The 22,508-nt window shown below is 41.0% G+C and overlaps 1 protein-coding gene across 2 annotated transcripts in view; it reads right to left on the reverse strand.

Annotated features, from left to right (window-relative positions):
- The window catches only part of Filip1 (filamin A interacting protein 1), a 173,798-nt gene that overhangs the window by 54,946 nt on the left and 96,344 nt on the right, over nt 1-22,508 (reverse strand). For both annotated transcript variants that reach the window (XM_038324384.1, XM_038324383.1), the window contains exon 3: nt 11,261-11,434. In XM_038324384.1, the coding sequence (XP_038180312.1) occupies nt 11,261-11,434 (174 nt within the window). The remainder of the gene's footprint in view (nt 1-11,260; nt 11,435-22,508) is intronic.

A 22,508-nucleotide genomic window follows, 5' to 3' on the forward strand; every position in this document is an offset into this window, starting at 1 on the left:
ACATGGGTCAGAAGTGATGGGGAAGACACTCTACTGAAGATTATTCAACTCAAGGACAGGAAACCCAAAAATATTCATGTTAAACACAGTCTTGCAGACCCTGAAGGCTTGGTTTGCAACTCTTCTTGATTTTGCAGTATATATGTAGCCCAAGCTGGTCTTGAATCAGTTATTTTCCTGTCTCAGCCCTTTGAGGTCTGGGATTTCAGGCATGTGCTATGCTATCCAGACACAGAAACAAATGTAGGTATGTAGCCAGCCTGGGATAGATGGTAATACCTTGTCTCTAAAGACAGGGGGTAAAAAAGAGGACGAGGAGGAGGAAAACAAGCATTTAAGTACTTGAGTTTCAAAGTGTAGGAAATACAAAAGCAATAAGATAAATTTCAAAATAACATTAAAATCCATAAAATAGTAGAGAAAAAATAGAAACCAACTGAAATACCAAAAATAAAGATAACTGAGCTGAGCTTTCCTAAGCAGAAAAATAAATAAATAGACAAAAAGTATGTATTGAGTTCACTAGGACCAGTTACCCTATTAGTAGTAGAAATATGAAAGAAGGCTTATTTCTGAGAATGAATAGCATCCAGTAGACACAAATCACACAGGCCTCGGAAGAGATGGAGGTCAGGGCATGGAAGTCAAGAAAGACTATGAGCTGGGCTGTAGCTCAGCCACAGAGCTGGTCCCCAGCACATGAGAGGCCAGAGGTTTGATCCTCTGTAATGCAAAATAAGTAAATAGCTGCACACAAACAAGGTCATCCAATAGGATTCATTGAAGATTAAGTAGAAAGTCCAAAAACAATGGGCTGCTTTCTCTTACCAAGTTTCTGGCGAGAATTTAAACAGCAAATATTAAATCACTGGACATCGCCTATAAATAATTCAAGAATATCAAAATGTAAGGGTTTTGTGTCTTTCCTTTTAATTTCTTACTCTGCTCAGCCTCAGCCAGAGGATTGCATCTGATTATCCTGTGAAAGCTGAGGAACACGACCTGACCAGATTCGCATTTCCAGTCTCACTAATACATCCTGAAGCCCATGTTCTATTCTTCAACAACTTCAAGTGTTTATCAGAATATACACAGTTATCCTAATACCAATTTCATATTTACAAATTTAAAGAATATCTTTAGGGGCTAGAAGAGATAGCATAGAGGTTAGGAGCACATACTGCTCTTGCAGAAGACCCGGCTTCTGCTCCTAGCACTCGTGTTGGGCGGTTCACAAATGCTTGTAACTCCAGCTTCAGGGGAGCCCAAGAGAATTAAATGTCTCTGGTCTCTGTGAGCATAAGTATACAGGTACATAACCGCACACAGAAAAAACACATAGACACACAGACACACACAGACACAGACACAGACACACACACACACACACACACAGAGAGAGAGAGAGAGAGAGAGAGAGAGAGAGAGAGAGAGAGAGAGAGAGAGAGAGACACTCACAGTCTTTAAAATCCCTAGCTCTGTTTTTGTGGTAGTGAGAACTGAACCTATACAAAGGGCTGGAGGGGGCCAAAAATCTACATTGGTGGCAGAAACACCTTTGCTCCTTGTAAAGGTCTATTTCTTTCGCAGAGCCATACTTCATTTGATACTGTGGGGGGAAAGCAAATTTCCCTCCCCTCATAGTTCCCATTTGAGAGGAGAAAGGACCCAAGAAGCAGGCATCGCACGGCCAGTCCCAGGACAGCTCACAGCTGGGCATTTCTGCATGGTCCCTCTCTCTTGTGTCCAGGCACATCTCCTGGTGGTCATCAGGAGCCCCTTTCTGTGTTCTGTTTTCAGGGTTCCATGGATTAGGAGTAGTGATTCTGGTAAATGAGTCTGCTCTGATGGCCTACCTCTCCCGTGGGGATAGGGGAGTCACCTCAAGACCTAGCTGAGGGAGAAGAATTAGGAAGCCTAAACTGGGCTTTGTAATCCCGGTTATCACTGTCATCGTCATCATTGTAAAACTGATGTTTTCACTTCTGTATGAGTTTTACTCCCGCCCGCCCACACGTGGAAGAAATTGAGGGTATGAATAATTATCTGCAGCGCATGACGCCCGTCTGCGCTTTATGCGCCACCATACAGTTCGTGAAATGGGCAAGGGGCTGGAGATAGAAACACACAAAGACTCACAGACAGAGACACGGACCATCCTTGAAACAGGAATGCCCCAAGAATGCCCCCTTTACTGTGTTCAGGGGCAGCTTATATAGAGATAGCCACGCCCCAGCCAATCACACCAGAAACCACTCTCCTGCCATCAGGAACTCCTGAGGGTCTCCTGCTCATGTAGGCACTCAGATCAGGGGAAAACAAGTTGTTTACAGGAAATTCAGGATCTGGGGATTCACAGCTCCTAACAATTATCATCTTCTAACCCAAGCCTATACTAGTGGTTAGTAGTGCCTGAGTATCTAGCATGTGCCCAATGCTATGTAATGCTATGTTAAAAGCTGTATAGGCATTGTTCCACAAACACCACTGTGAGGTGGATTGAAGGGGAAGCCTAGCCCAAAACCTTGTTTTGTAAGGCGTGTCCCCCTTGGTTTAAAGGCGTGTCCCCCTTGGTCTAAAGGCGTGTCCCTCTTAGGCGTGTCCCTCTTGGGCGTGTCCCCCTTAGGCTAATATTGACTTATAAAATCTTGCGGGCCTGCGGCCCGCTTTCTCTTTGTTTTCCTGCCCTCCTCGCTGGAACCTTGGATTTGTAAGTTCCCTTTCCTTTCCTTTATTAAAACTGAATTATATATATTAAAGCTTGTCTGGTGAATCATAACTGCCGATCAACCACGCACCTTCATTTGGCGTCCAACTCGGGCATTTGGGAGCCTTCAGCTCCAGTTCCCACACTGCGTGGCAAGGATTCGGCCTTGGGCTCTTGATTGCTTCAGAGCAGTTTCCCAGACTAGCCTGTCCCAGCCCCGCTTGTACGGAGCAAAGGACGTGTGTGTGACTCGGTTTGGCCGAGCGGTTATTGCCCTAGCGACCTACTGGCAGGGAACGGTCATTTCAGGTAAAATTTCTTTTGATTAAAAAAAAAAAAAAAAAAATGTCTGACCATATCACCGTTGAAAGCTTCTGCAGTCTATTTAATTGTACTATGGTAGAAATATTACAGGATACATATGATATTCCCATAACTTGGATGTTTATAGGGCTTGCAATTTTTCTCGTATTTGGTTTCTCCCTTACATGGTTTGAAAATAGAAAAATGATAAAGTCCTTACAGAATGAAACCAGGATTCTTAGGTCAGAGGTTGAATGCTTAAGAAAGGGCACAACTGTTTTGAGTAACAACTTTAAGTCGGTCGAGGTATTTGCAAAAACAATTCAGACGGACACCAAGAAAGAGTTTGAAGGTCTCAAGGAAGGGAATAAGGCTTTGTCTGATATGACTCGGTCAAATGAGCAAAATTTAGAAAAACTACAGTCTGATATTAAGGAGAGACTCATTGCTGCGGAGGAGAGAACAGCTGATTTGGATCGTAAACTTCAGTCCCTGTCTGAAACATTATCAGAGAGAATTAAAACTGCTGAATGTGAAAATCGGACTTTGTCTAAAGGATATGACAGATTGGCTGACAGATTGTCAATACAAGAAGGCACAATTCAGGCCATGAAAATTCTATCCAAGGATGAGACACTAACTCTACTGGACAAACTTCATGTTTTGGAATCCTCCATGAAGGCCTTGGAGCATAATTCTGGACAGGAGATCCAGGCCTTACAGAAGGCAATAGTAAGCAGATTAGAAAAGATTGAGGAAATTATAGAACAGGAGCAAACGGTACAAAGGCGAAATTTAACTCCGTCAATGAGTAAAACTCTCCGGGATAATTTCCATAAAGTTCTACCTGCCTTTCCAATAGTAACGTCAGAAAAGGTGACTGGTTCCAAAAACCCTAAAGTCATCAAGGAATATACATGGGAACCCGTCCGTATGAATGATCTCAAAGAAATTAAACAAGCCATTATGAACTTTGGGCTACATTCGTCCTTTGTTAGAGAGATGCTCAAAACTTGGTCTATAAGCAATAAGGCAACGCCTCATGATTGGGTACAATTAGTATCAGCTGTTCTAGAGAGTGGGTCACAATTAAATTGGAAATGCATGTTCAGACAAGAGGCTAAACTTTTAGAACAGCAGGAAAGAGCAAAGGGAATTGAGATCTCCCTAGATCAAATTCTAGGTGAAGGACTTTTCTCCGATCCTCTGGAACAAGCGAATTATGATGAACACACCTTATCCATATGTACTACAGCAGCTTTAAAGGCTTGGGACAGGGTTCAAGACCCAGGACAGAGACTGGAATCATATATCAGAGTTAAACAGGGTCAGAGAGAACCCTTTAGTGATTTTTTACAAAGGCTAACTAAAGCTGTACAGATAGGGATATCTGACCCAGAAGCAAGACGTATAATAATTGAATCTTTGGCTTATGAGAATGCCAATGTGGAGTGTAAAAGGATCCTGGGGCCTTTAAAGATGAGATCAGCGCCCTTGGACGAATGGGTCTTACATACAATGAATGTTGAATCATTTGACTATGGCACTGAAGCATGGGTCGAAGAAGCAATTTCTAATGCAAAAAGGAGGCATCAAGTTACCAAATGTTTTAATTGTGGCAAGATGGGACATATTAAAAGGAATTGCAGACAACGGATTTTCAGAAATAATAATAATAATAATAACAACAACAACAACAACAATAATAATAATAATAATAATAATGCCTCTTCTAGAAATAACAGACGTAGGAGGACTCAGCCTTCAGGTATATGTAGGAGATGTGGAAAAGGCAGACACTGGACAAATGAGTGCAGGTCAACAAGAGATAGACAAGGCAACCTGTTGCCACTGGGAAACTCAATGGGGGGCCTCTCGCAGGCCCCCATGGCGAATGTGGTCCAGTCATTTCCGGTTACTGCCGAGAACATGCCTCATCAAGAAAATTAGAAAGCCCCATGCCTGCTGTTAAAAGCAAAAATGGCCTGAAAGATGAGTTACGTGTATTTTGGCAGACTTTTATAAATGAACAAAGACCAAAGTTAAGAGTATGTGTAAATGGCGTTTTTATTACTGGCCTACTGGACACAGGTGCGGATGTAAGTATCATTACTCCAGAATCTTGGCATCCGTATTGGCCTCTTCAGGATGTAAATGTTCAGTTCCTGGGAATTGGAACCCTATCTCAAGTAAGGCAGAGCACGAGATGGGTTGAATGCATAGGGCCAGAAGGACAAATAGGAAAATTAAGGCCATATGTAGCCAATATTGCAGTGAATTTATGGGGCCGTGACCTGTTGCAGCAATGGAATACCCAAATTAACATTCCTGCTGCTTCTAGAGCCTATATCACCGAGGGAAATATTAAAAGATATTACAGAAGGCGGAAACCGGCTGTTCGGGCTGTACAAGAATGCAAAGCAATTGATGGCCCTTCAGAGATACGAACAGCACTGCCTCTAAAATGGTTGACTGAGAAACCAATATGGACAAAGCAATGGCCTTTAGCTGAGGAAAAGTTGCAGGCTTTAGAACAGCTGGTACAAGAGCAATTAGATGCTCGACATATAGAAGAATCTACCAGCCCTTGGAATTCTCCTGTATTTGTTGTTAAGAAAAAATCTGGTAAGTGGAGAATGGTGACAGATCTCAGGGCTATCAATAAGGTTATTCAACCTATGGGCTCTCTGCAATCTGGAATTCCTCTGCCATCTTTATTACCAAAAGGATGGCCTCTCATAGTAATTGATTTAAAGGATTGTTTCTTCACTATACCTTTACAAGAAAAGGACAGAGAAAAGTTTGCCTTCACAGTGCCTACTTATAATAACTCTCAACCTACAAGGAGATACCAGTGGACCGTCCTCCCACAGGGCATGTTGAACTCTCCCACCCTGTGCCAATATTTTGTAAATCAACCATTGCAAATAATACGCAAGCAATTTCCCAAGTCGATAATTTATCATTACATGGATGATATTCTGTTATCTGATTCAAACATGGCTACTTTAGAAAGACTGTTTGAAGAAGTAAAAATACTTTTACCTAAATGGGGATTGCAGATTGCTCCTGAAAAAATTCAGAGAGGAGATTCTGTTAATTATCTAGGTTATAAAATAGGTTTACAAAAAATTAAGACACAAAAAGCACAAATTAGGAGAGATCGGTTACGGACTCTCAATGACTTTCAAAGGTTGTTAGGAGACATTTCCAGCTTACGACCAGCTGTTGGCATAACACCTGATATGATAATTCATTTAAATAAAACCTTGGATGGTGAAAAAGACTTAAACAGCCCCAGAGAATTAACAGCTGAAGCAGAAAAGGAGCTGAGAATGATTGAAGAGAAATTACAAGAGACACATGTGGACAGGGTGAATCCAGAGCTCAGTTGTATTCTCGTCATATTGCCTTCCAAAATTTCTCCTACAGGAATTTTAATGCAGAGAGATGATATTATCTTAGAATGGATCTTTTTACCACATAAACCAAGTAAGAAAATAAAAACTTATGTGGAAAAAGTCTCTGAATTAATTATAAAAGGCAAATTGAGACTTCGTCAACTAGCAGGCATAGACCCAGCAGAAATTATAGTGCCTTTCACTGCTGATGAACTAAAAAAGTTGTGGGAAGATAACGAACCATGGCAAAGAGCTTGCGCTAATTTTTTGGGAGAAATCAATAACAACTATCCGAAAAGCAAGAGGCTTAACTTTATAAAGAGAACTTCTTGGATTCTCCCTCGAATCATCCGTGATGCTCCGATAACTGGAGCACGTACATTTTATACTGATGCTAATAAATCAGGGAAAGCAGGTTACAAATCAGAAGATTTGAGTAAGGTGGAACAAAGCCCTTATGATTCTGTCCAGAAGGCAGAATTATATGCCATTCTTATGGTGGTAAGGGATTTTAAAGAACCGCTTAATATAGTTACTGATTCACAATATGCAGAAAGAGTAATCTTACATATTGAAACTGCTGAATTTATACCTGATGATACAGAACTAACCTCATTGTTTATCCAGGTACAAGACATGATCAGGAACAGGCTTTGCCCTATGTATATAACACACATCAGATCCCATACGGGTCTGCCAGGTCCTCTAGCAAAAGGTAATGCAGAAATTGATCAATTGTTGATTGGTAGTGTGCTGCAGGCCTCTGAATTTCATAAAAAACATCATGTCAATAGCAAAGGCTTGAAGAAAGAGTTTTCTATTACATGGCAACAAGCTAAGGAAATTGTAAAGAAATGCCCTACTTGCTCTTTTTATAACCAAACACCACTGCCTGCAGGGGCTAATCCAAAGGGCACTCAAAGGAATGAAATCTGGCAGATGGATGTGTTTCACTTTGCAGAATTTGGCAAATTAAAATATGTACACCACACCATTGACACTTATTCAGGTTTTCAATGGGCAACTGCTTTAAGCTCAGAAAAAGCTGATTCAGTAATCACTCATTTATTAGAAGTTATGGCCATCATGGGTATACCTACACAAATAAAGACGGATAATGGTCCAGCTTATGTTTCTAGGAAAATGAAACAGTTTTTTGCTTATTACAATATTAAGCATGTTACAGGTATACCATACAATCCTACAGGTCAAGCAGTCATAGAAAGATCAAATAGAACTATAAAGGACATGTTAAACAAACAGAAAGGGGTGGAAAATACCCCTAGAAATAGGTTACATAGTGCTTTATTAACCTTGAATTTTCTCAACGCTAATGAGAAGGGGACAACGGCTGCAGAAAGACATTGGATAATGGAAAAGTCTGCTGAATTAAATCAACCAGTTTATTTCAAGGATGTGCTGACCTCGCAGTGGAAGCCAGGAGATGTGCTGCGTTGGGGAAGGGGTTTTGCTCTTGTCTCCACAGGAGAGGAAAAATTGTGGATACCGTCAAAATTAATAAAGGTTCGGTTTGAAGAGAAGAAGCCCCTTGGAAAAGAAAAATAATTCATTCACAAGGATGATGATCATACTGATGGTAAGAAAAGCATATAGGTTGGGGGCAGGGTTCTTTTCTTATCTCCACAGGAAACCACTCATCTTCAAAGAACTTAAGGGACCCTGGATATTTAAATACTGATGCATGGACACTAGTTACAACCTAATATGGATCAACACAGAACCCGAATATGTTTAGTAAGTATAAAACATTTTTTTACATATATACTGTGCCTTTATTTATATGTATATAGAGCTGGTTTTGGAGTTGGACTATGGCTCAGTCCTTCTTCAATTCCAAGCCTGTTTATAAGAGATATCTCAGAGTTTCTGTCTCAGGTCAGGAGCCATGAAATGGGACAGAATAATAATAATAATAATAATAATAATAATAATAATAATGATGATGATGATGATGATGATACTTGATAAACTTTCTTTGCCTTTCCTCATATCTGTCTGTCTTTATTATACCTTCCATCGAATATATATGTCTGTATATGTCTTTGTAGATAATGTTTACCTTTCCTGTAACAAACAACAAATTTTCCTTCAGTAATCTTTGAAGTTTCCAGGATGAAGATGGGGCCCCACAACATCAATTTCACCTGGTTACTATGACGTCATGTTTTTTAATAGCGCTAAAATTAGACCTTTTTTTGGTTTTTTTTTTTGGTACCAACTACACAAGACAGTTTCAAATGGTGTACAATTTTGACAACACTCTGGCCGGACCTCCTCAAAACACTCAGAGGCTAGTTACAATTTCCTCGACAAAATGTTATTCTGGGAATTTTACCATCATTTGCTTTCATGGAACCCCCTGAGAAGAACGTCGCCCCCATGTCAGCTAGAAGCAATCTTAGAGGACGACGCCCCCTCTCCCAACAGAGTTTGCCCTCTGGTTTAGGGACATCATTTGGTAGATGGTATAGGGTTGAGGGGATGGGGGAGGTATTATATGGACTCAGGGGTGTTTAAAAAAAAAAAGGGGGGGGGATTACCTGGTTTGATGGGATGATTGGTATTTGTGAATTATTGTTATTAGAAAATTGCATTGGTGTTGATTCTTGTATATTGAACATTGTATGCGAGTATGCTTCTACCTCTATTGTATGAGAGTATGCTTCTACCTCTGTTTAAAACAATTGTTATATTGAGATATTTATCATATTGCAATGTACATTTCTACCTCTGATATTATTTGTATAATGACATTGTTTACGTTTGGGGATATTGTCCTCATTTATTGCACAGTTGTTTTTCAGGTTTTTTAGATACATAGAAATTATATTTAGTATAGATAGTATAATCTTCGACCTCTTTGAAGAGCTGTAGAACATGGCCTTTAATCTAACCTAGAGTTTGGTACTTATGAGACACAATCACTCCTGGCAACACCACTCTACTCCCGAGAGAATGTTGAGCACCAAAGACACTCCACTGGGAGCTTGTCTTCTTCTTGGCAGAAGTGGCCTTTAGGCAAAGAAAAAGCCCATACCTCGACCACTGACAGAGTTTCAGAGTATCCGTAAATGGATAAAAACAGGATTGTCTTATCTTGCCAAGACAGGGTTGGACAGTTCTACAAAAAGTTCCTTGCCTTTGAAAAATGTTATGTCAGTTGTGTTAGGCCTTAGCCAAAGTTGGTTGCCTCAACATTGCAAAACGAAACTTTGGGTGACTGCCCAGGTAGTTAGTTGTCTCTGTCATTTGTTGCACATTTTGGAAGTTTCTTGTTTGTACTTCCTGGTTGCTTAAGTAATATTACTTCCCTTCTCAGATCTTTGATGGGGTTGAAGATTAGATAATTGTAGTTACCCTCTACATTATTTAGACTCCTTGAAATAGAATACTTAGTAAAACTTTTGTTATATGTTTCTTCTTAATATTGTTTGTAATTTTATATTTATTATTTGTTCCTATTGAATATAGTTGTATTTGGTTTGGTTCTGTCTTATTTAGACAAAAGGGGGAGATGAAGGGGAAGCCTAGCCCAAAACCTTGTTTTGTAAGGCGTGTCCCCCTTGGTTTAAAGGCGTGTCCCCCTTGGTCTAAAGGCGTGTCCCTCTTAGGCGTGTCCCTCTTGGGCGTGTCCCCCTTAGGCTAATATTGACTTATAAAATCTTGCGGGCCTGCGGCCCGCTTTCTCTTTGTTTTCCTGCCCTCCTCGCTGGAACCTTGGATTTGTAAGTTCCCTTTCCTTTCCTTTATTAAAACTGAATTATATATATTAAAGCTTGTCTGGTGAATCATAACTGCCGATCAACCACGCACCTTCAGTGGATGCCACTCCTCTCCCCTACAGATAAGGAAGTGGGCCCTGCGAAACCAAACACAGCTGAATTCCAAACAGCCTGTTATCTGAAACCTGTGCCACCAACAATTTTTTTTTTTTTTTTTTTTTTTTTTTTTTTTTTTTTTTTTGCTTTTTAGGGAAAGTTGAGAGTGGAGAGCTGCAATCATCAGAAAACGATCGAGCTGCCAATCTGTTTTGAACATCATCTAAATCAGATCTTGCCAGTGGTTTAGGTTAAAAGTTAAATTTAAAATTAGTTTCTTCTAACTTAATTTCTACTTTTAGATTATTCTACTCACTGCAAAGCTATGAATCGTTTACCTGAATTCTGAAAACTCAGTGTAGCTACCTCCATGAAACGAGTACCCCAATTTGAAGTTGAATTTCCACTCTAGGATGGGGGAGTTTTTAAAATGTCACGCCATAGGTAATAACAATAGCCCATAATTCCTAATATATTCGTGCATAAAATGATTCTTTATAGCCCCCACTGATATTACCACATCTCAAGGCTTACTCTATTTCATTGGGATTTTTTCTTCATCACTGGAATTCACATAAGACCTTCTAAACTAGAACATTTTAAGCTACTCCCAAAGCAGTGGTATTAAAACCATAACTATCAATAATGAATTCAATCTAAAGTTAGGTTATCATTTTTATAGTAATCCTGAAAACTCAATGTGAGAACTCGCGAGCAGCTCACATTTTTAAATGTGCTATTTCTGAGAGGAGTAAATCAATAATGTATTTCAAGAGCATATAACATTCCTAATCATATAGAAAAATATATTTCTAACCTGAAGCATATTTAAGTAAAAGTTTGAAACTCCCATCAGAACTTACCTAGTACAGCCCAGGAATTACTTAACTATATTTAATTCTGCATTAGGGCATCATAACAATTTTGCATTTGGGGAAAAACATCAACGCATATAGAAGGAAGATCTCTGCAGTTTCTCACTAGGGAGGCTCTCTGGTACCCCGCTTTACCTCTGAGATGGGTTTCTCATAGACGTCTTCGCCTACGGACTTCTCTTGAGCGAGGATGGCGTCTCTGTGCAGGACCCGAAGCACTTTCTCTGGCTCTGCAGATCCGTAATGTGCCTCTAGGACCTCAGGCTTGGTTTTCTCTGTCTTCAGCATGTGGATCACATCTTCTCTAGCCTGTGGCCGAAAAGACAGCAAGGTCAGACAGCTGACACTGCAGACCGCACATTGCACTCACGAAATCAGCACAGAGCTTACTGGGTGTATCCCCGCTGCTTCAGGGCTCTTACAGATTCACTGGGAATTCTGTTCTGGATTTTCTCCCCCCTCCCCAACAAATGTAGATTAACAAGCAGATACTCGGCCTTGGTTGCTAGGAAGCAGGGGACCAGAAAAAGAATTTGTGCTAATATTAACTACACAAAAATTGCATTACTTAAGTAGCTCTGATATGAGAGAGGAGGCAGGTAGGACTGGCCCTGGAAAACCTGTTTCAGTGTATATGAGGTCTGCAATGACCAAAATCCTCAACTTTACTATTTATGTTCTCAGTGTAGTGTTCAAATCTGTTTCACAGTAAACCTCACTCCTTTTTACTTTATAACCACGTTCATTGTAGTTATAACTCTATATGCAATCAACGAACAGCCAGTCTTGCTGGTTTCCTTTCTCATAAGTAATTTACTTTGCACACAAGCACATGGTTGAGAACTCACACTGTGCTGGGGTAGGCTTTTAACTAACTAATTCATATCGAATTCTATCTTTTTAACACCCAGACTATCAGCAGACAAGTCAGGCTGGTAGGTCATGGTTAGTTTTTCAGTGGTTTAGCTCAGCATCTTCCTGAAGCTTTCCAGAAAACCACAGCTGTAGATCTATGTGGCACTCACTGTCTTTGGTCCCATCAGACAATGCCCACACCTCTGGGTGATGCTGTACATCTATGTGGCACCGTCTTTGGTCCCATCAGACAATGCACACCCCTCTGGGTTTTTTTTTTTTTTTATTGATTTGTTCTGATTTGCTGTGTATTTTCCTCTACACTTGGAGCTGCCTTACCAATAGGGTAGTAGGTAAACTGGTATACGACTTCATTGCAAATGGTTGGACACAGATTTCAGTCCGTAAAAGAGTCAGATACCCTTTTCCTGCACCAGAGCTAACTGTGAGTTTAAAATCACAAACGCAGCCGTTATGATGCATGTTTTAACAGGAGAGCTAGCTAGCTAAACACGCGTCTTAATCTAAATGAAGTCACAATCTGACCATTACAAAATTTGTGTTTCTTAAGTTTCTCATTTTGTCACATTTTTGGGGGGTTCCAAATTAATCTCATCCAGAAGGATAAAGATTAATTCACCAGTGGGCCAGCAGTGAACAAGAATTTTGATATTTTCAGTGTTGCTGATACATATAGCTATACTTATTTCAAGATAATTTTGTGAAATATTAAATTTGAAGAACTTAGTAATTAGGAATATTAGTGAGAATATTAAGGCTGGAAAATAGGCTAACAAAAAAGTAATTCATCATCACCCGGGGGAAACACACAGAACGCAGTGCCTTATTGGGTTAGCAGGGGACTATGTCTGAAATTCAGGGGCAGGGGCAGGGGCCTGGGGCTAGCACGATGGTTCATTTGGGAGAGTGCTCGCCATGCAAGCCTGAGAACCCGAGTGTGGATCTTCAGAAGCCATGTGAAAAGCAGGCACGGTGGCACATGTCTAAAGTCCCACTGAGGGAGAGGCACATGGTAGCTTCCTATGGAGACTTCCAGTGCCAACCCCTACCATCACCAATTCTTTCACGTTCACACGTGATTACAAATTCGCCTTCCTTATCCACAAGCCACGATTCATGGTTTCTCCTTTCAAGATGACATACATTTCCATCTTTAGTTAAAGCAAAAAAAAAAAAAAAAAATTGACCCCAGATAGGGAAGTGATTAGAGGAGAAAGATGCTAACGTCCTTCCCTTGCTGTTTTAACTGGCTGATGGAGGATAGGTAGCCAACCTAGCTTGTTGGGCACAGGCTGTAGCCCCACTTCTGGTAACGATATATGTGCTTGTGTGGATGATACACGTATAGGCGCCCTTCCTTCTGGAGATCAAAAGCAGCTGATGTACAGGAGGCTCCTGCACTATGGGGCCACCATAGGTTCGGATTTGTGCCTTGTCCAAGGTATTTGGCAGACGGAATAAAAAAGCTAAAATACAGCTCAGGCATCTTTCACTAAATAAAGCTGCACCCTGACCAAGGGCTGCATCTCCTAGATGAAACAGGCTTTTTCTTTCCCTTCTCCCTCTTCTCTCCTTCCTTCTCCTCTTTGTCTCTTTGTGTATATACAGACGTGTATGCTCGTGTGTGAGCATGTGCCTGTGGAGGCCCAGGAGTTGATATCATGTCTTCCTAAATCACCTTCAGCCTTAAATGTTCAGAGACAAGGTTTCTCATAACAGTTAACAATTTTAAAGAAAAACAAAAACAAAAAGAATGAAAAATATTTCATGACTTATGCTTCACATACACCCACTTGTTGGCATCATCAGGATTTCTTTTAGATTATTCCAACCCAGGAGAGAATCCAAGGACAGAAGAGTCACTGAGGTAGGTAGCGTTGCGAGGTGCGCAAGGAGCAACAGGTTCCCACTGTGTTTGTTCTGACTCCGTCACATTCCTACCTGACAGAAGCAACCACCACAGAGCTACTCACATGCTAGCTCCACAAACCGCATTCTGAAGACTCATCCCTCACTGTGGATAAAGTGTTCAGAAAGTTGGCTTTCAGACATAAACTGAAGTAAACACTACTGACTATTAACTCACACTAGTCTATGTGACAGAAGCATATATAGCAAATTCTAAAGCACTAAGACAATCAAGAACTTGATTAAAACATGGACTATAACCCGCATTGCTATATAACGGGATGAACCCATCTTTAAAGAACCGTGGAATTACTTTCTGGTCCTAGACCTGGGTGATTTACACATGGTGCTGTCAGCTAACTTTATCACCGATGGAGTAAAACTCTACTTCATCACATGAATGTTGCCAGGATGGAGATAGGCATTTATAGACTGACTGGTGTAGAATTTGGCACAGAGCAGGTCCTAAGTCCATGGAGACATTTACTATACTTTTGCTGGAGTATATTTCTTGGGCACAGTGATGACTGTCATAGATACTTTTGTACAGTTATGTAATGTGCTTCGATCGTATTCACTGCCCTATCCCTTCTCCTTCATTCCTGCCATTCGCATTCCCCTAGTCTCATGTCTGCTTTCATGTGTATGGTTTATGTAACCATACAAAATCTAGGATCCACAGAAGAGAGAACATGCAATATTTATCTACCTGAGTCCGATTTATCTAGCTTAATAGAATGGTCCCCATTTACATCTTTCATTTTCCTGTCAACTACACATTTTGTTCAACTCTACGATGGAATAAAATCCATTAGGCACATACCATTCTTCTTTCCGCATCTGTCAACACCACTTACCCCGATTCACGACTTGGCTATTAAGAATAACCCTGCAGTAAACATGAAAGCGCAAGTGTAGGGCTTGTAGGGATGGCTCAGTGACTGGAGCATGTGCTGCTTTTACAGGGGATCTGGTCCCCAGCAGCCAGGCCAGGCAGCTCAGAACTGCCTGTAACTTCAGCTCTAGAGGATCTGATACCTTCTTTTGGCCTCTGCAGGCCTCTGTATCCACATGGTGCTCATAAACTTATGTAGGTAAACACATAAAAAGGTAAATATAAACAAATCTTTAATGTAAAAAAAAAATCCCCCAAATATCACTGTGCTGGCTTAGAGTCCATTGAGTACACACCCAAGAGTGGTACAGTTGAGTCATAGGGTAAAGATAAACTTTTAGCTTATTACGGAACTTCTTTAGTGATTTCCATAGTGGTTGGACTAGTTTACAGTCCACCAATAGACAGCCTGCAAGTTCTCCCTCCCTGAGCGAGTCCTTGCCAGCACGCTGTTGTCTTTATGACAGTCCTTGTGACTGGGATGAGATGCAATCTCAATATTGTTTTCTCTGACGGACGATGCTGATTGTTTTACATATTTATTAGCCATTTTTACTGTATCTCTTGAGAGCTGCCTGACCACTGCATTGGCCCACTTACTGATTAGTTTGTTACTTTGCTATTTAGTTTTTTGAATTTTTAAATAAATTCTAGATTTTAACACTCTTTCAGATGTGTGGCTAGCAAAGACTTTTTATCTTCTTCTGTAGTCGTCTCTCCATTTATGTTCTTTGGTGGGGAGAAGCCTTTAGATTTAATGCAATCCATTTTGTCAATTCTTGCTTTCATTCCCAAGCTATTAGAATCTTCTCAGACAGGCTTTGCCTATTCCTATACCCATGTCTTCAAGTGTTTTCCTCTGGAAGTTTCAGGATATGGGGTGTTAAGGTTTTTGATCCAAGTTGAACTGGTGAGTGATTTGGAACCAGTTTACTCTTCCGCATGCGGACATCCATTTTTCCTAACAGCTTTTGTTAGAGAGGCTGTCTTTTCTCCAAAGTGTGCAATTGGCATCTTTGTCAAATATAAGTTTGCTATGGTTACATGGATTTACTTATGCGTCTTCTTTTCTATCTATATAGGTGTCTGTATTTGTGACAGTACTATGATGTTTTTGTTACTATGATTCTACAATATATATTGAAGTTGGGAATGAGTGTTCGTATTTACATATCCATACTGGCCTGCCCTTAAGGTCCTGACAGGAAACATCCTTAGCTGCAGCCACTAAGAGCACCTTCTGTGCACACTCTTGTTAAAGATGGGCTTTGTGTACCTCTCTCTCTCTTTCTCTCTCTCTCTCTCTCTCCCCTCTCTCCTCTCTCTCTCTTTCTCTTCCACCACTCACTCAGAGACCAGGAACCAGTCTCTGCCCTTTCTCTACCCCTTCTCTCTCCTCTTCCAATAAACTGCCATGTGAGCCTTGTTGCATGGTGTGACTTCTCTTTGCAGAGTTTTAAAATTACAACAATAGTGATACTTCCAGCATTGTTTGTCTTGTTGTTGTTGTTGTACAAGAAGCCTTTGGCTGCTGGGGTGTTTTATGTTTCCATATGAGAAAAGGAAACACCTATTTCTTTTACAAGAAAACACACTTATTCTTGAACTTATTCATAACATGACACCACGTGTTACATACTTTATCTTAGCTTAGTTGTTCTAGATACTAATTACCAAATAAAAGAGCTACAGTGTATCATCATATACTTAGAGCCATTCTAGTCATAATGAACTTACTACAGGGCTCCGTAAATGGCTGTAGAGATAGCATTGAAAAAAATTAGCAATACTGTTTCTATGATATTGCTACTTAAAATAATGTAATAGAGTAAGTCAATATTGTGATATCTTTTTAATACAGTTGTTATATTTACTTATTATTTATTTGTTACTTGTGTGTGCTGCAAACTGCCTTGGCATGCGTGTAGAAGTCAGAGGACAGTTTTCAGGAGCTGGTTATCTCTGTCGTCAGGCTTGGCTCCAAGTACCTTTACATACTAACCATCTCACCTGCCCTTGTGATGGATGTGTGTGTGTGTGTGTGTGTGTGTGTGTGTGAGAGAGAGAGAGAGAGAGAGAGAGAGAGAGAGGAGAGAGAGAGAGTGTGTGTCTGAGAGAGAGATTGTGTGTGTGTGTGTGTGAGTGTGTGTGTGTATGAGAGAGTGTGTGTGAGAGAGAGTGTGTGTGTGAGAGTGTGTGTGTGAGAGAGTGTGTGTGTGTGTGAGTGTGTGTGTGTGAGAGAGTGTGTGTGTGTGAGAGAGAGTGTGTGAGAGAGAGAGAGTGTGTGTGTTTGTGTGTGTGTTTGTGTGTATTTTGAGACAAGGACTCTCTTTGCAGCTCTGGCTGACCTGGAACTCACTGTGTAGATTAGGTTGGTCTCAGACTTGCAGAGCTCTACCTCTCTCTGCCTCCAGAGGGCTGCAATTAAAGTTCTGTACACACGCCCAGCCTGAGTGTAATATCAGTGGATCAGTGGATTAGTGATGAGGACTATGTGATCTCAATAAATTTGTTCACTGCTTCAAATACATGATTCAGTGTAGGGAAAAAGATCCTTCACTAAAGAGATAAAACCACTTTACAGCTGCATTTTTAGAAATGTGTTGATTTGCCTGGTGGTGGCACATGCCTGCAATCCCAACACTATGGAGACAGAGGCAGCTTTTACAGATAGAAACCCTGTCTCAAAAAACAAACTAACAAAAACCCAAAAAAGAAAAAGAAAAGGAAAAAGAAATGTGTTAATTCTTGTGAAAAAGGATAAAAATCCCGAATGTCAGAAAGCTTTCACCCTTAAACATTATTTTCACAGAGAAGTTAAACCAGAAAGAAGTGGTTAAAGTCCGAGGACTCCAGGGAGCTCTCAATAGACCTTAAGGGTGCAAATGCACCAGAGAGAATGCATTAAAAAACGGCTCTCAGAAAGAGCTGCTTTCTTCTGTGTGAGAGGAGGAAGGGGACCGGAGAAGAAAGAGACAACACGATCTTCGGTTTACTTACTGGCGATAAACAAATGAGGTTCGGGCACAGAAAGAAACAAGGCAGCCTCATGTCTCTGCCAACAGACCCACAGACCTTCGTGCCCCTGGTAACCCTGGAGAACAAGGGGTGTGGTCTCAGTCGGTTGCAGTAAAAGCTGATTCAAAACATGTGGGGGCAGCATAGAGCCACTCCGTGCTGCCCTGGGCCAGGTGAACATGGGAGTCACGAAGTCATGGGAGGGCATTTGGGCTTTGCCAGACAAGAGGAGTTAGAGACATGATTAAATGACACAGGCTCAAAATCAGAGCTGAATCAACCATTCACTAAATAACTTGTGTACATTCCACGTTGTACAGTGCGTTGCATTTAGGTATTAACAGAAACATTTGTATCCCCAGAAATTTGAGTCTGAAGGGATACTGACAATGGGAAATAATTTATAATGTGGTTCCAACAAGCAGGTGCTGGAGGAAACACAGGGATGAACGATGTCTATCCAGAACGGTTGACTTGAATCTGAGCTAACAGTAGGATGTGACCTGAAAACTCACCATGAGTGAAGGAGAAGGACTTAGTTAGATGAGAGTATTCCGGGAACAAGACTGTAAAGATGGGGGCGGGAAAGATGGCTCAGCGGTTAAGGGCACTTGTTTCTGAATAGGGTCCAGAGTTCAATTCCCTCACCCACATGTTGGCTAGCTAACAACAGTCTGTAACTCCAGTTCCAGGTGAGCTGGTGTCATCTTCTTAGAGGGCTTTAAGCACGTAAGTGGTTAATACACACACATGCAGGCCAAACGCTCATGCTCATTAAAAATAAAAACCTCAAGAAAAAGACTATGACATATCCAAGAGGATGATAGCACAATGGTAATGATGTCCTCACACTAAACCCTGTGAGTCACACACTGAGTCACGGAGCAGCAAGAAGCTTTGGACTTTGAATCCACAGGATGGTGACATGGTCAGATATGTTTGTTATAAAGACCCAGAAGGACCTCAAGACAAGGAAGATGTTCAGCGGGTAAGTCTGATGACCTGAGATTGAGTCTCAGAACACATGTAAAGAAGAAGACAAAGTTGTTCTCTGTCTTTCCCTCTCCTTCCCTCCCTTCCCCTTCCCTCAGCTATATGGGAGCTCTCTTTTTCACTTTCTCTTAAGTTCTCACTGATAGTAAAACACTTTTCTGAAACCCATTCAACCTTTGTCTATGAAAGTCATTCTTTGAGTTCGCCTATGGCGTTTGATAGATTACTGATTGTCTGACCCCAGGCCCTTGAGTCATGCTCACCTGAGGCATGAAAACCATTGTATCTTTGCTTCCCCCCCCCCCCCCCCACTGTGTTTTAAACCATCTCTACAAGCTTTTCGGCAACATAGCTGCTTTTGGAAGCCACTGCTCTGGGACTAACAGGGCAACTCAGCCCAAAGAGATAACTGTGTGTTAGGTCCGAAGCCCCTCCCACCAGTCACGTCTATAGAACGCACGGGATTTGTTTACCGACACGGCTGTGTTATTCCACCACTCTACCCTGCCTTCTTGTGCCGTCTCCAGCCAGGTTCTCTCGGCCTCTCGCTATGCTTTAGCTTTTGCTGTCTCCGCTATCCTCTCCGGCTCTCCTGCTTTCTCCTGCTTCCTTATAGCCCTGGCCATGTCTAGTCTGCTTTCTTTTCTCTCTGCTCTGGACACTTCCAGAGGCCTCGGGATCTTCTCTCTCTCCTACCTACAATAAAAACCTTCCCCCTTGTAGACCGGTCATGTCAGCGGTTTCTTCATTGTGCCCTCTGGTATTCACTGTGCTGTTAAAGGAAGGTTCTTGGAGGTTCACTCATTTCCAGGGACTTGCTGCCTCCTAGAGTTTCTCTGTCTCCTGGAGCTATCAGTTCCACCGACTTTGCTTCACTGAAGGATCGCCGTCCCTTCAGACCAAGAGGCTCCCTGGAAATTGAGATGTATCTGCCAGTTCTAGACAAACCAGGCTCACCAGTTCTCCCAGTTTGCCTGCGAGTACATCTTAGTTTCTAAGGGAATGGAATCCTGGGAAGCTGGACTGTGAAAATCCAGGCCAGACCCAGGCAAACAGGTGCGAATCGTCACAGTGTGGAAGACACCAGCGAGGAGACTGGGTAGTCCACAGTATCCTGTATGGACCAGTGCAGCCCTAACTGACCTGATTGTGCCTAGAAGCTGAACCTCAAAACACGTTCATTTAAAGGCAAAATGCAGTTATTGATTATTATGCCTGTTATTTTTTTTACTGTGTTTAAACTTGCTGGATTATGAAGTCTTTGAAAAAAGCAAACCAAGTTATAATGCGCAGGGTGCAGGAAAAGCAACTTTGCTCTTATACTCTCCTTCTGCTTGTCTGAAATGGGGGCAGATGCACCTTAGGAGCACAACGGGAATGACAATGACCCTCTGAGCCTCCTGTGTCAGTAAGCTCACAGGAAGGCTTCAGGTGACATTTCATAGCTTTTCACAAGGTTAATATAACTTACTTGATCTGACACATAGAAACTGTACACATGTATGAGGAATCATGTCATGCTTCAATATATATTAATGTGTAAGTTCAAGACAGGGTGAACATTTACCATTTCTTTGTGGTAAAAAAAAAAAATTCAAAATCCTCTCAGGCCCCTTACCCCTCCATATGAGCAACAGAACAACAGACCTGTTTATTCCTCTCTCCTTATGACTTAAAACTGTTGCCATCTCTTTCACCTCCCAGAACAGTAACTATATTTGAATATTTACCTGGGTGTTTGTGATGAAACAGACTTCAAAAACCACTGACCTAAGGGAGTCAGACTCTTAAGTGATGCCACTCTGGCATCCTCCCCTGACTTCACTGGGAGAAAGCATATTCAGTAGGGAGGGTACAAGCCTACCCCTAAATGATGACCCGGTGTGCTTTAAACATAGCATTCTTGCCGAGAGCCGTTGGCTTTCAACAAAGGATATATCTGAGGGAAAAGCCCAGCTCTGTCTTTACTTCGAGAAGACCCAGAATGACGCTGTGCCCAGACACCACCACTCCTTTGGATGATTGAGCTAACTGCTTAAATATAGCCCATCACTGCAGCGGGAAGGTCGGAACTTGGCCGTTTTGTGAGCACTTCCCCATTCTGGGAACTCAAGTGTTCTGTATCTATTTACATAAGGTAATTTATTAGTTTACTGTCTATTTCCTCCCAGAGTGGTGAACCACTGTGAGGACGGAGGCTGTGTCTACTATCCCTCACAGAGTGCCTGCCACATGATAGGCACGCAGTAAATATTTGTTGAAATCAAGAAGAGTAAATTTAAGTTATGTGAAGTGAGAAGGTCAACCAAGCTGGTCATGAACCCCTCAGGACAACCTTGACTACTAAGCCTTGTTCAAAAGCTCTAAACAGTTACATTTTGTCAACTTCCTTAGTCTTTCATCTGACAGCTTTGTCTATAATTCAGGAGTCACTTTGTTCTCCATAGTTTATTCCAAAAGCAAATATGTAAACGGAATAAGGAAAAACAGTACATTCCACCAGAATGTTGCAAGAGGAAATGGGTTTTCTTTAAATCTCATACAAATTAAATTACATGTTTATCCAACTTAGGTAAATACTAATGTTATAAGTGGATTAAGAGCTAAAAAGTTGTCATCTATAAAGTTATTAGCTGTTATTATAGAAATTATAGCCAGTTTTTTCCTGGATTGTAAAAAGCAAAGCTAATGTGATTAATAATGTATCATACCAGGAGAACAGTAAGACATGGTTGATTTAAAGGGCCATTTGGTGCTTAAAATGTTACTTTTTGCATTCTCTGAAATAATTTCCCTCTGCAGATGGATGGGACAGAGCAGCCTGACGTTCTCCGCAGAGCTTACTCACAGAAGATTAGCAGCACACCCCTAGCCAAGAGAAGTCTTTCATTAAAATATTTGGAAGAGATGTAATTTATCATGTTAAAATTTGCTTTTACATTCAAGTCAGCAGATTGATATTTTAAAAATAAAATATTCAACACTGAAATGATTTTGTAGAAATGGAAGGATGCAAGTGAATATTCATACGGAGTCTTAAGCATGCTATAATAATAATAAGCTATAGAATAATGTAGTTTTGTGAAAGAGTGACACCAGGGGTCGGATACTTTCTGATTTTAAAGCTAATTACAAGACTACACTAATCAAAATGGTGTGGCACTGTCATTAAGACAAAGATGTAGATCAACAGAGTGGAAAAACCTGTAAATGAAGCCAGTTGAAAGATTGCCCACAAAAATGCCAAGATGGATCAGTGTGGAAAGGAGGGTGCTGGATAGCCACGTATTTAGTAAAATTTGACCCTTATCTTTGCACATTTACTAAAATTAGCTCAAAAATCCATCAAAATATAAAAGTCTCATAAAAAGCTCAAAGTATTTTCTGATAATGAATTTGGCAGTTGTTTCTTGAATATACCAATGGCACAAGCAATGAAAGGAAAAACGTGGGTTAGCTGAACTATGTCAAACTTAGTCCCTTCCAAGCACTGAAGAATATGGCCAGCAGAGTGAAAAGCAACTTAATGAATGGTACATGGTTGATGAAATTAATATGCAGAATAATAAAAACTTCTACAAGTCCAAAAATTGTTCATGAACAAAGGGTTTATACAGATGTTTCTCCAAAGGAAAAAAAACAATACAAGCAGTAAAAAAGACATGTAAAAAGATGCCCAATATCACAAACCAT

The sequence above is a fragment of the Arvicola amphibius genome, chromosome 3, assembly GCF_903992535.2.
Source record: "Arvicola amphibius chromosome 3, mArvAmp1.2, whole genome shotgun sequence".
Taxonomy (NCBI): domain Eukaryota; kingdom Metazoa; phylum Chordata; class Mammalia; order Rodentia; family Cricetidae; genus Arvicola; species Arvicola amphibius.